The 14,567-nt window shown below is 32.1% G+C and overlaps 1 protein-coding gene across 2 annotated transcripts in view; it reads right to left on the bottom strand.

Annotated features, from left to right (window-relative positions):
• Nucleotides 1-1,224: 1,224 nt before the first annotated feature.
• Nucleotides 1,225-14,567, bottom strand: part of LOC134681093 (uncharacterized) — a 280,458-nt gene continuing 267,115 nt past the window's right edge. For both annotated transcript variants that reach the window (XM_063540513.1, XM_063540514.1), the window contains exon 10: nucleotides 1,225-3,285. In XM_063540513.1, the coding sequence (XP_063396583.1) occupies nucleotides 3,080-3,285 (206 nt within the window). In that variant the 3' untranslated portion in view covers nucleotides 1,225-3,079. The remainder of the gene's footprint in view (nucleotides 3,286-14,567) is intronic.

Below are 14,567 nucleotides of genomic sequence, written 5' to 3'. Positions count from 1 at the left end.
TTAGAATATGGTCATGTTCAGGTATTTTTATGGGCAAATTACAGCATATATTACTGTTTATGGTTCCAAACCAATAGGGTTATGATGATCTTGCCAGACAGCCCTGTTATTATGAATTGTAACAATACCATATATCGTTACACCAACTATTCCCTAACCTGGCATAGTAGTGTAACAGTACTACATAAAAATAGAGTATGAAAATTAGTTGAAAAAGGCCTAACTCAACAGACCGACAAATAGCAGAAAAACAGGTAAACAGCTAACAAAAACACAGACAGGATGTTGCAGGAAATTAATATATACCTCATAACAAAAAAAACCCAAAGTACTGAGATTTGATACTTGAAGTATCTGACATCTAGTTCAAAGAAAATGACAACTAATAAAAAAAGCTTTTTAATATCAATCGGTTCACATCTAACATCCAATGGATTTAGGATAAAGATGTAATTAACAGTGGTAGAATTTCAGATATCCATACACTTAATATATTAAGTGTATGGATCTCTTGCTTTTTCATGTGAGCCTAGGCTATGTGTTGAAGACCATACCTTGACCTATATTGGTTTTATTTTTATAAATTTTGACTTGGATGGAGAGTTGTCTCATTGGCACTCATACCACATCTTCCTATAATTACTTAATATAGATTATAGTACTCCAGTTCATGTCTGGAAACCAAATGTCTTTGGGCGAAAACTCACCATTGCAAACTATGATATGGTTGCAAATTTTTGAAGTTGTATCTACACAACACATTTAAAGTTAGTTAAAACCCTAGCTATATATGTCAACAATATGTTTCAATTAACGAATCATTACTTAAAAACACAGATTATTAAGATGTTCCGATGTAAGTGATATTATTTACACCTATATTTCATTGTAAAAGGTCTACATAAATTAACTCCTCTTTTTATACCATATATTTTACTACAATGACAAATTACTCTGATATTGCAAAAATGTTGTTCTTAATATATTCCATAACTGTCAAACAACTCATGATGGTGTCTGCAACATTTTCAAAGGGTCAGCTTCATCAACTTCACTGCTTGGAAACCTTGGTAAGCAGGAAAACAAGATCTGGAATATCGTTTTAAATAGGAGATATATGCGCAATATGCAGGTGCTGTTTGAAAATTGCTTTTGTTGATAATGTCTTGATAAAGGTAAGTGTATACATCACATACTGTGCAACTCAATTGTTAACAACATAACTAGGTAGTATGTGATTTTATTCTTAAAGCAGATATAAAACAAGCATAAAGTGAAAATGAAATATAACTAATACAGCATCTAAAAAAACTGTACCTGTTCTCTTAGTTAAAAAGTGAATTTACACATTATACTCCACTGTTTCAAAGTTTATCCAATTAAATATTCTCCTTATCAATATAAATAAACATATGTTCATTTCTAGCAAAATGCAATTCGTAGTTTTATATTACTTTTCTTTGTTTAATATCAATTCAAATACATGTATTTTGAAATAATTTTATAATTGAGGAACATTTCTTAATAAAAAGAGTGCACCCACTAATATATCTTGCCTGCTTTACACATTATTCAATTTATGTTGATCGTCTGTAATATAAAGGTTTTACTACAAGTATTATATAGAATTATCATTATCAATTCTCTATGAAAATAAAGGCACTGTCAGATGAATCATGCCAGACAGACGTGTACACCTTACAATCATTTCATACACCAAATATATTGGTCCTATAGCTAATTGTTCCAGAGAAACAGATTAAACCACAAATTATTAAAATTGACCAATGAACAATGAACATGAGGTCAAGGAAATATGAACCATGACAGAAACAGATGTACTAACAATCATTTGACAAAAAAACTCATTTTTGCTCAAGTAGTCACTTAACAATGAAATTGGGGTAATGGACAATAGACATATGAGTGACAGAAGGAAATTTGTTACATAAAGGTATCTGCATACAAGGAATGAATTAAGCATTCCAGATCTTCTACTTTATGAAAAAAAAGCTTTGTGAGTCATTTAAATTTCACACACAAGCTAATAAACATATCTACATATTTGGTCATTCGGTGTTGATATGCTAATTACAATTTCTTTCTTATAAGCACAATAGATCATTTGCATTCCTTCAACATAACGTTGAAGGAATGCAAATGATCTATTGTGCTTATACTCAAATGCATAAATAGTGGGGAGATAATTGTGTAGTTACTTCCTTTTATTGAAGGTATATTATTTGATTTTTACTACAACTAACTAGGAAGCTGTAGTTTCTGTAATTGTTTATGTTACAACCTTTTTAAATGCTTTAAATTGAATTTTGATTTATTTGAATAATTTGAAATACAATCTGTGAATATTTCATCAAAAAATTACTTTGTAACAGTAATTCACCAAGGATTGTTACTAGGTGACACTGGTTATCCATGTACCAAATACTTGATGACCCCTTATCTAAGTCCAGCTAACAACTGCCAGGGAATTTCTAACAGAGCTGTTTGCAGAACACTGGTTCTAATTGAACAAACATTTGGTTTACTAAAAAGGAGGTTCAACTGTTTACATGATGGCTTCAGAACAACACCAGAACAGTCTATAAAATATGTTACATACTGTGTTATTTTACATGATATCGGCATTAACCATAATGACATAATAATAAATAACAATATTGAGGAAATTGCTATTGCAGATTGTAGGTGTTATATTAATATGAATTCAACCTTTGATGGTACCGCAAAAAGGAATGACATTGCGAGACAATTTTTTTAAGTAAACTTTGTATTTGTAAACATCTGACTAGATTTCCAAATTCACATTCTCTTCAATATTAATTTATAACTTTTGATCACACTTGATAATAATAACATAGAATTTTCCTAATTCATGTCCGACAGGTAAAAATACATTTTTGGAAAAAATAAGGGATGTGTCTAAGGTTTTGACTTAAATCTTGAAAATCAATATTTTGCCACGTATGATACATGTGTTATAGTGAAAAATAGTAATAATTTTAAGTTATTTAAATTGAACACAAAAATATTCAGATTTACCGTAATAAACATGTTGTAATTATGGTTCATGAACACAATCAGGAAACTCAGACTGAAGTTTACAGATTGAACTTTGTTTTTTCAAAATAAAAACTTCATTAGCTAATTTCCAATTTTCTTGTTCTAGTTTTATTCTCTTGGTTTCTTCACGTAACCTTTTGTTGTCCAAAATTAAGTTCTCCTCTTCCAACTCTGCCAAAGTTCTTCTTCCCCTTTTTATGTTTCCTAGTAACAAGAAATATAAATTTTACATATAAAGGTTGTTATCAAGTTATTTAAATGTACATTCTTTTTGTATTTCATGCTGAATCTGCTGTTGAGCTGTGTCATAGAATTAGTAAATATTAAACCTGCTAATAATAAATCGCTTAATCCATTTCTAGACATCAAGAAAAATAATTTGTATTTATTATTAAGTTATGCCATATATGCAAATTACAATTGTACAACGTGGTTGTTAAAATTTTTGAAAGAGTTAATAGTTCCCCTCTATTTGGTGACATACCAATTTTACTCAAATAATGCATGCAAGTAAATGCGCGTCTGGCGTAAATATAAAATTCAATCCTGGTATCTAATACTATCTATGATGAGTTTATTTTCATATGTAGAAAAATGGTGGATTAAACCTGGTTTTAAAGCTAGCTAAATCTCTAACTTGTATGACAGTCTCATAAAATTCCATTATATTGACAACAATATGTAAACAAAACAAACAGACATATTTGGTAAAAGCTTTCTTTACTATTTTTAGCTCACCTGGCCCAAAGGGCCAAGTGAGCTTTTCCCATCACTTGGCGTCCGGCGTCCGGCTTCGTCGTCCGTCGTCCGTCGTCGTTAGCTTCTACAAAAATCTTCTCCTCTGAAACTACTGGGCCGAATTAAATCAAACTTGGCCACAATCATCATTGGGGTATCTAGTTTAAAAAATGTGTGGCGTGACCCGGTCAACCAACCAAGATGGCCGCCACGGCTAAAAATAGAACATAGGGGTAAAATGCAGTTTTTGGCTTATAACTCAAAAACCAAAGCATTTAGAGCAAATCTGACATGGGGGTATAATTGTTTATCAGGTCAAGATCTATCTGCCCAGAAATTTTCAGATGAATCGGACAACCCGTTGTTGGGTTGCTGCCCCTGAATTGGTAATTTTAATGAAATTTTGCTGTTTTTGGTTATTATTTTGAATATTATTATAGATAGAGATAAACAGTAAACAGCAATAATGTTCAGCAAAGTTAGATTTACAAATAAGTCAACATGACCGAAATGGTCAGTTGACCCCTTTAGGAGTTATTGCCCTTTATAGTCAATTTTTAACAATTTTTCGTAAATCTTAGTTATCTTTTACAAAAATCTTCTCCTCTGAAACTACTGGGACAAATTCATCCAAACTTGGCAACAATCATCTTTGGGGTATCTAGTTTAAAAAATGTGTGGTGTGACCCGTTCAACCAACCAAGATGGGCCATGGGCTAAAAATAGAACATAGGGGTAAAATGCAGTTGTTGGCTTATAACTCAAAAACCAAAGCATTTAGAGCAAATCTGACATGGGGTTAAATTGTTTAGCAGATCAATATCTATCTTCCCTACAATTTTCAGATGAATCTGACAACCCGTTGTTGGGTTGCTGCCCGTGAATAGGTAATTTTAAGGAAATTTTGCTGTTTTTGGTTATTATCTTGAATATTATTATAGATAAAGATAACCTGTAAACAGCAATAATGTTCAGCAAAGTAAGATTTACAAATAAGTCAACATGACCGAAATGGTCAATTGACCCCCTAAGGAGTTATTTTCCTTTATAGTAAATTTTTAACAATTTTCATAAAATTTGTAAATTTTTATTAACATTTCCACTGATACTACTGGGCCAATTCATTATAGATAGAGATAATTGTACAAATGTAAGCAGCAAGACTGTTTAGTAAAGTAAGATTTACAAACACATCACCATCATCAAAACACAATTTTGTCATGAATCCATCTGCTTCCTTTGTTTAATATTCACATATACCAAGGTGAGCGACACAGGCTCTTTAGAGCCTCTAGTTTTATATTATTTGTAGTTTGTAATAGACAGTAATCAAAAAGTAATGTAATGACTTTTGATAAAGCAAACTAGAGGCTCTAAGGAGCCTGTGTCGCTCACCTTGGTGTATGTGAATTAAACAAAAGGGCAGACAGTTCATGACAAAATTGTCTTTAGGTGATTGTGATGTGTTTGTGCATCTTATGTTACTGAACATTATTGCTGCTTACAGTTATCTCTATCTATAATGAACATGTCCGTGTAGTTTCAGTGGAAAATGTTAGTAAAAATTTACAAATTTTATGAAAATTGTTAAAAATTGATTATAAAGGACAATAACTTCTTAAGGGGTCAACTGACCATTTTGGTCATGTGACTTATTTGTAAATCTTACTTTGCTGAACATTATTGTTGTTTACAGTTTATCTCCATCTATAATAATATTCAAGATAATAACCAAAAACAGTAAAATTTCCTTAAAATTACAAATTTAGGGGCAGCAACCCATCAATGGGTTGTCCGATTCATCTGAAAATTTCAGGGCAGACAGATATTGACCTGATTAACAAATTTACCCCATGTCAGATTTGCTCTTAATGCTTTGTTTTTTGAGTTATAAGCCAAAAACTGCATTTTACCCCTATGTTCTATTTTTAGCCATGGCGGCCATCTTGCTTGGTTGGCCGGGTAAAAAAACACAAATTTTAAACTAGATACATCAATGATGATTGTGGCCAAGTTTGGTTTAATTTGGCCCAGTAGTTTCAGAGGAGAAGATTTTTGTAAAAGTTAACGACGACGGACGACAGACGACGACGGACGACGGATGCCGGACGCCAAGTGATGAGAAAAGCTCACTTGGCCTTTTAGGCCAGGTGAGCTAAAAAATCATAATAATCAATTATAATCTTGTGGTACAATTTTATAGAATTCCATACACTTATTCTCAAATTATAGTCAGGAAACCAAATGTCATTGAACGACAACGACGACGACAACAATGATGATTACGTCATAAAAAAATATACCAGCAACATTTTACAGTCTTATAAAAAGTTGTCTGCCATTAACATAATTTCAGGATATATATGTTTAGACATGCTTGTAGGATTATTTTTATCTGTCAAGTTTGCTCTTACTGTTTTTGGTTTGAGATATCAGCCAATAAAATGCTCCAATAGATATAGGAAGATGTGGTGTGAGTGCCAATGAGACAACTCTCCATCCAAATAACAATTTAAAAATTAAACCATTATAGGTTAAAGTTCGGCCTTCAACACGGAGCCTTGGCTCACACCGAACAACAAGCTATAAAGGGCCCCAAAATTACTAGTGTAAAACCATTCAAACGGGAAAACCAACGGTCTAATCTATATAAACAAAACGAGAAACGAGAAACACGTATATATTACATAAACAAACGACAACTACTGTACATCAGATTCCTGACTTAGGACAGGTGCAAACATTTGCAGCGGGATTAAACGTTTTAATGGGCCCAAACCTTCTCCCTTTTTCTGAAACAATAGCATAACATCACAACATATAAAAACATACGATAAAATATCAATTAGCAGACTTAACTCAATCAAAAAACGTATGATTACACAAAGAACGAATAAATTTGATCTGCGATATCTGAATACAAATGCACAGTTAATTAAATATTAGAGACAAACAGTCATGACCAAAAGGCTATCAAACAAATTCAAACACACTGAGAAATATTTAACCAATCAATGTTCACTTTAGAAAAAAACCGGTTTTTTATAATCTTGAAGTTTATACAAATGTTGTAAGAATAAGTGAAAAATTGAAGATATTACAAATAATCAAAGCTGGTATACAGCCAAGGTCCATATAAATAAAAAATGACAAAAAAGCATTATAAACAGTATCAACAGGTCGAATTAACAAGAAAATACGATTTGAGAGTACTCGCAGTTACTGACAGCTAGTTAAAAGCCAAAACCAATTAATAGTAAAAAATCATGCATCAAAGACTAAAATCGACTAAAACACATCACAGGGATTTAGTATTTTAACGTCATTAATAGTCAAAGAAGACATGACTTGTGCAATGCCAAAAATAAATGTATCGACAGGTAGTAGTATAGTGAAGAGCGACTTCTATAGAAATAAAAGTTAACGTGGCTGTGTCCCCTATACATCTCGCCTCAAAAGATAATGAAATTTAGTTATGTTTTAATTTGCTAATGACAAAATCAATATTAGTGCCAATGTGAACTATATTCAGAGATCTAATTACAATATTGGTACGATAACCCTTACTTATAAGTTTGTTTAAAGGTTCGATGAGTTTACAAGGATCACATAGTGATTTCCTCGCTTTAAGTACAATATTACCATAAAATTTAGGATGAGAAATACCATTTTTAATAAGCTTTCTACAGGTATAGCCAAATTTACTAATCAAATCTTTGTATCTATGAAAGAATTTAGTAAAAGTTTTAAGTAATTTATGGTATCGAAATCCCTGACACAACAATTTACCAGTGATGCATTGATTACGTTCGTTAAAATCTATGACATCAGAACACACACGGGCAAACCGAACGAGTTGCGATATATAAACACCGTATGATGGAGCCAAAGGCACATCGCCGTCTAAAAAAGGAAAATTAACAATAGGAAATGAAAAATCGTCTCTTTTGTCGTAAATTTTAGTGTGAAGTTTCCCGTTTGAAATTGAAATGTCTAAATCTAGAAAAGGACAACTGCTGCTGTTTATGTTAGATTTAGTTAAAGTAAGTTCGTTTGGGTAAATTTCTGAAGTATATTTAGAGAACTCTGGATTATTCAACGAAAAAATATCATCCAGATAACGGTAGGTATTTTTGAATGTATCAACCAAATGTAACAATGATGGGTCTTTACTGAGTTTGGTTATAAACTGAGATTCATAGCAATATAGAAATAAATCTGCTATTAAAGGGGCACAGTTGGTGCCCATAGGAATACCTACTACCTGACGATACACTTTATCGCCGAAACGTACATAAATGTTATCAAGCAGAAAGTTTAAAGCTTCAATCATATCCTCACATTTCCAGTAAGTGTATCTAGCATACTTTCCTTTTTCGTTACAGAAAAAGGCCTTAAACGAGTTACAGCAAATAAAATTACAATGAGATTTTTCGAAAGACCATTTTATCAAATACAAAAACTTTTTCTTTATAAGATTGTGTGGAAGTGTAGTGTACAGAGTAGAAAAATCATAACTGTCAACAGAATTGTAAGGACCATTGAAAGCATGTATTTTATCTAAAACCTCTAAAGAATTTTTAACACTCCAAAAATAATTAATACCATTATTTTCATAAGCTTTATTACAAAAGTTAATAACCAGTTCTTTGATAGTAGTTAGGGAGGTGGTTAGAAGCACTGATAGATTAGTAGTAGAACACTTACTCGAAGCGGAGATGAAACGGAATTTAAATGGTTTTTTGTGTAATTTCGGTAACCAGTACATGGTAGGGACTTTCAAATGTTCGGAAGATGCTTTAAGCTGGGCAGTGGCAGTGGTATGCTTGTTAACGATTTGACTCTCTGTGGTGCGCACTGACCTGAATGTAGAGGAATTTATTATTTCGTTTTGAAGAACTTTCGTGTAGTATATGCGTCACACCACCACTACATTATTTGCTGCCTTGTCTGCCGGTACGAACACAAACCGCTCTGCGAGTACCTTGAGTTTGTTTTTTATTCTAGAAATGGGTATATCATGGTTCCTATTATTAATTTCAGAATTGTTTTCTAAATGAGATATTCGAATATCAACAGTATTCATAATTTTATTCAAATAACTGTCTAAAGATTTTTTATCGGATTTTTCACGTTTGCACCAATTTTTACAATAGGCAGACAGAGCGTCTTTAATGACCTGACGACACTGTTTCCAATCTATTGTAGTCCAAAGCTAGATACGACCGCATAGGCCGAACCCTGAACAGTTAGGGCAAATATGGACTAAATAGTTAAGCTTAAATGCAGCTCCGAATTTGGATTGTGATTGAATATTTGACACCACATAAGTTTCTGAATTGATGTGGTCTAGGAACTAAACCTTTGAAATTGGACATTGACCTATCATTTTCAACCAAGATCCCTAAACATCCCAAGCAGATTGCTCTTATGTTGAAGTTATGACTTGCTATATAATTGTTTATCACACATCTAAATACATGGTTAGATTAAGCATTTCAAAGAACCTCAAGACTTCAATTTTGATGAAATTAAACACAGTTAAATTTTGGACTTTTGGCCCTAATTGTTGACAATTTGATAAACAGAGGCGGATCCAGGATTTCAGATTAGGGGGGTGGGGGGGGGGCGCAAATTTTTTTTTAGGTTATTTTAAAAAATATATTCTTCTTAAGGGGTGCAATGTAGGTATTTTGAACTATTGTGAGGTACAGGAAGCAAGAAATTAAAGTTTCAAGTTGTAACCGCCTAAATCCAACCTTACAACAATCACTAATGACTGACTGAAAGATCATGGACGGACAGATGTAAAACAATATGATGACCAGGTCTCCTACTAACTTGAAAAATCTTCAAAAATCTCCCAACACCAATAACTACATGTAAAGATTCATATCGCATATCTATGTTCGATTTTATAAAGCTACAGCCAAAAACAGAAGCTGAAAAATTATGCGAACATTTTATTTTGATTCTGTGTTCCTATGCAAACCAATCTACAATCAAGCACCAGCACTTCTAAAATATTCTATATATCAATATCAGGTAATAAATATCTCAATCAACAAATCCTTGAAAGACATTGGTGCTGGTAGTTGTGATACACAGAAAAACAGAAACATTACTAAAATAAGAAGGCCTTGTTTGCAGATCGTCAATGTGTCTTAGCCATTCAACATGGTTTCAATTATGTAAAATGAAACCGGTTGACTTAAGAATTACATAACACCATCCTCGACAAACTTGGTTAGGACGATGGAAATGTAAAGAGTTGACAGATAGTCGGGCGGATCGACGGAAGCAAAGTGAGACAAGACGGATCACATCAGCTCACATGACCAATACTAGATACTAGTATTAGATTTTGCAAACGAATATTTCTACTTTTCGCCGTGATTTGCAATAAAATTAACGGTACTAATTTTCTTGCACCAGATGCGCATTTCGACAATACATGTCTCTTCAGTGATGCTCGTGGTCAAAATATTTGAAATCCAAAGCTTATATAAAAGATGAAGAGCTATAACCCAAAAGGTCCAAAAAATATAGCCAAATCCGTGAAAGGAATCAGAGCTTTGCATGAGGGAGATACATTCCTTAATTTATCATAACTATTTACATTTTGTATCAGCAAATTTTCATAACACAAAAAATCATTGTCCTTTCATAATACTTTTTGCATTTTCGGAGGTCGTGCCAGACCTATATATACTGTGTTCGCCACAAACCACTTAAATCAGAATGAGATGCATTTACGAAGTTATTTTTATTTTATGGGGATCCCGGCCATGCATGTAATACGGTATACATAAATCGGCACTTCGATGATCAAAGAAATTGATTATAAAAACGGCAAATACAATGTAACAATTTTTTGTACTTTAACTGCTAAAAACATTTTTTTTAATTTTTCAGTCTTCCTTTGAAGTATACAATATTTATAGAACTTAAATAAATCGTAGATAAGTTGATTAGTAAACACGTACGTTGATACTGTTACTAAGTTGCTTAGTATAGAAAGTCCCCGGTTAAATTGACTGTTTTATATATTTTGAATGTTAAGAAGTAATGGCCTCTTCTGATACTGAAACAAGTTGAAGACAACCAATGCTTTGCAAATTTTAGGGGGGCGCACGCCCGCCACGCCCCCACCTAAATCAGCCCCTGATAAAGGGGCCAAAATCTAAAATCTAAATACACAGTAAGATTTAGCATGTCAAAGCACTCCATAAATTAATGTTTTGTTGAAATAAAAACAATAATATTATCCTTTGTAGGATATTAACTGCACTGGCAATTATCCTATGTGATATCACAGTCAATATTATTATAGTGAATTTTGCTGGGCACTGTTTGTTGGACATTAAAGATTCAAACACGAAGTCTGAAGCATGACTCTTTTTTTCTAAGACAAGAAACAATTTGTTAAAAGTCAGACACAATTTCTTAAGAAACATAACTGAAGGATTTAGTAAAAGTTTCGTTTAATTTCAATAGAATTGTTTTAATACAACAAAAGCAGCACTTTATAAATGTGGTCTGTCAAAAGTTTTCTTCTGGATTTACCTTGTCTGGCTGCAATTCCAACAAATAATAATATAGTAATAAAATGTTTTAAAATGCCTAGTTTGTACTTACAAATGTTGGACAGAATCTGATTACGCTTATGTGATCACTCCCTGGTTTGTTTTTTATTTTTTTTTTTTGGGGGGGAAGGGAGGGGGTCGTGTTCCTAAGTCTTACGTTTTCTTAGTTGTATTTTGAATGTCTATTGGTGGTTTTTTGTATTTAGATATGAAGCTGTCCCTTTGTTATCAGCCTATGACTTTGAATACCACTTTGGTATCTCCTACCTCTCTTCATCAATACATCATTCCATTTAATAATAGGTAAAAATTGATCAGGGGATTTCAGAAAAAAAATGTAAATTGTCTGATGACTATGGCTCTTGCCAAAATCTCATAATTCATAGTGACAACATGGAGGCAAGACTACAAACAATTATTCCAAGAGTGTACAAGATGCCAATAAAAGCAATGCCTTCAACATGTTTAAAATCTAATTCTTTGCATAACAGCAAATTCAAAGATGTGTTCAATTACTTTCAATGTAATTGATTAAATTACAATTACTTTGTCAATTGTACGATTAAATTTATGATTACATTGGCACATGCAGTAATCATGATTACATCTGATTACCATGACTTTTAAATTAACCCATTTGAAATATGTAAATGAATAAAGGTTATTACTGTAGCATGTTTTGAGAAAGGATTTTATTTGATAACATTTTCTACACTAGGAAATATGACAGTTGTTATCCATTCATTTGATGTGTTTGAGCTTTTGACTTTCCATTTTGAATTTTCCATGGAGTACGGTATTTTGTTTTATCTTTTGAAATGTTATTAAATGATAACTTCTAAATTCAGCGATTTAGTATACCACAAAGATTCACAACACATATACATGAACTGGTTATGGCCCTTTACACTTTACCATTATATAGTTTTTAATCTTTGAACTATTTTTACTTCGATTGCATAAAGGTTTGGTTATTTTGATTCTGACATCTGACAGATTTTATATGTATTTCAGTTATCAGTCAAAAACATATCTAAAATTGTAAAAGTATTGTTTAATAATCATTGCATTTTACATGATATGATATATACCAACATTTAAATTGTCCAAAGAACACAACTCTGCACACAAATATCAGACTTGAACAAAATTGAACCACTAAATACCAAAGAAATGAAAAAAAAAATCCAAAATGTCATTTTGTCTTTAAAAAAATGAGTTATTTCCGTTTGAACAGAAATCTTCTAATGGATAAGTTTTTCATCAAAAATTTAATTCTAGAGAAAGACCGTTAACTGAACAAAAAGAAAAGCTTAAAACGTGAAAAATGAATTTTACCTGTAACTTGTCATGGTAAATCAATAAACCAAATATCAAATCAAAATCTACAAGCACAAAAAAAGTCTGATTTGCCGAACTGACAGATAGACAAACTGACAGACAGACAGACAGACACAGTGCAAACCTAAGTCCACTTCGACGTAAGCCGTTAGGGGACTAAAAATCAAAATCTCAAAGTATCAACAAACAGGAAAGAGATGCTTTTTAGAGAGGGGACATTCAAGATAATTTTGGAAAAGCTTTCGATTTTTTAAGAAGTAGGGTCACCTCAACTGTTTTTCTTTTATCTGGATTTAATCTGAGATATAAATCAAAAACTTTTATATGGCACATTATATATGCACATATAAACTTTTTTCGTAGATAAATAAAAATGGCCACATTTTTTTTACATACATGTACACTCTAATAGACACAACTTTCTAATCGAGACACCCAATGAGTGAATGCCCCTATTATTGGTTATCATTCCAATCAAAAGTTTCAAACAGGAAGACATTTTGAAGTACAAGTATGTTCACAACTCTGTTTCATATAACAAGCTTTTTAAAAGACTGTCATCAATTGAAAGTATGTGAAAACCAGGTGCTCCGCAGGGCGCAGCTTTATACAACCACAGTGGTTGGACCCTGAACAGTTGGGGCAAATTAAATTTGGTCACAATGTTAAAGCTTGATGCTGTCTGAATTTGGATTGTGATTATATTTTTGACAAAATAAAGGTTTTTGTTATAGAATAAATGTGGTCAAAGATCAAACAAATCTTTTCTTCTTGAAACTTTTCAAAAATTTAAATTAAAAAAAAAATTGAAGAAAAAAAGAAATCCCTTAAAAATATTGAAAACAAATCTCCCCCAACTTATTGAAACCCCCCTTTAAGCAATAACCCTTAAACTCAATCCCATTCTGTCCTTTGTAGTATAGACCCTTGTAGTACAATTACAGAGAGATCCATACACTTTAACCCAAGTTATTGTTTGGAAACTAGAAACATTCTTCTTTTTGCCCTTTTTGACCCCTTATTCCTACATATTTTGGGCAATTACTTCAAAACTAATTCCAAGCCTCCCCTTTGTTATATGGAGTTCTGTGGTACAATTTTAGAGATACCCATACAATTACACACAAGTTATTGTCTTGAAACTAGAAAATATGCTTGTTTTTGGCCCCTTTTTGGCCCTTTATTCCTAACTTTGAACCCATGACCTATTAGATGGATCCAAAACTTCTACTTGCGATTTAAAACATTGTGGTACAATATCAGAGCAATTGAAATACTTATACACAAGTTATTATCATTAAACTATAAAATGCTTGTTTTGGGACCTCAATTTCTAAACGGTTTTGACCACCATCATCTCCAAAATAGATTCCAACCTTCCTTTTGTGGTATTGAACCTTCTGAAAAAAGATCATAAAGATCTATACACTTTAACTAAAGTTATTGTCTGAAATATAAGTCTACTTTGATCAGTTTTAGTTAAAATATTAAGGGACAAAAACTATTGCAATAAGTACATTTTATAGATATTTTGGAAGCATTTTTACTAACTTCCCATTATTTGCCAGGCTAAATTTTTTTTTCTCGTCTTAGAACTGATATGCACCTTCAAAAAAAATCTAAAAGTTAAAAAAAAAATAATATGATCTTGAGAGAGGACACCTACTGAGTTCATGTACTACATGCAAGTTATCTAATACATCTGTTGCACGAACCTCTCTGGCAACCTACCAAAAGGTACAAAAAATTCAAAATACATTTTTTTTATTGTCTTTATGATTTTCTTTGCAAAATATAACAAGATAATGTTATATTTAAAAG

This window comes from Mytilus trossulus, chromosome 8, assembly GCF_036588685.1.
Source record: "Mytilus trossulus isolate FHL-02 chromosome 8, PNRI_Mtr1.1.1.hap1, whole genome shotgun sequence".
Classification (NCBI taxonomy): Eukaryota; Metazoa; Mollusca; class Bivalvia; order Mytilida; family Mytilidae; genus Mytilus; species Mytilus trossulus.
Note: the sequence above shows the minus strand (reverse complement) of the source record. Positions and strands in the feature narration are given on the sequence as shown.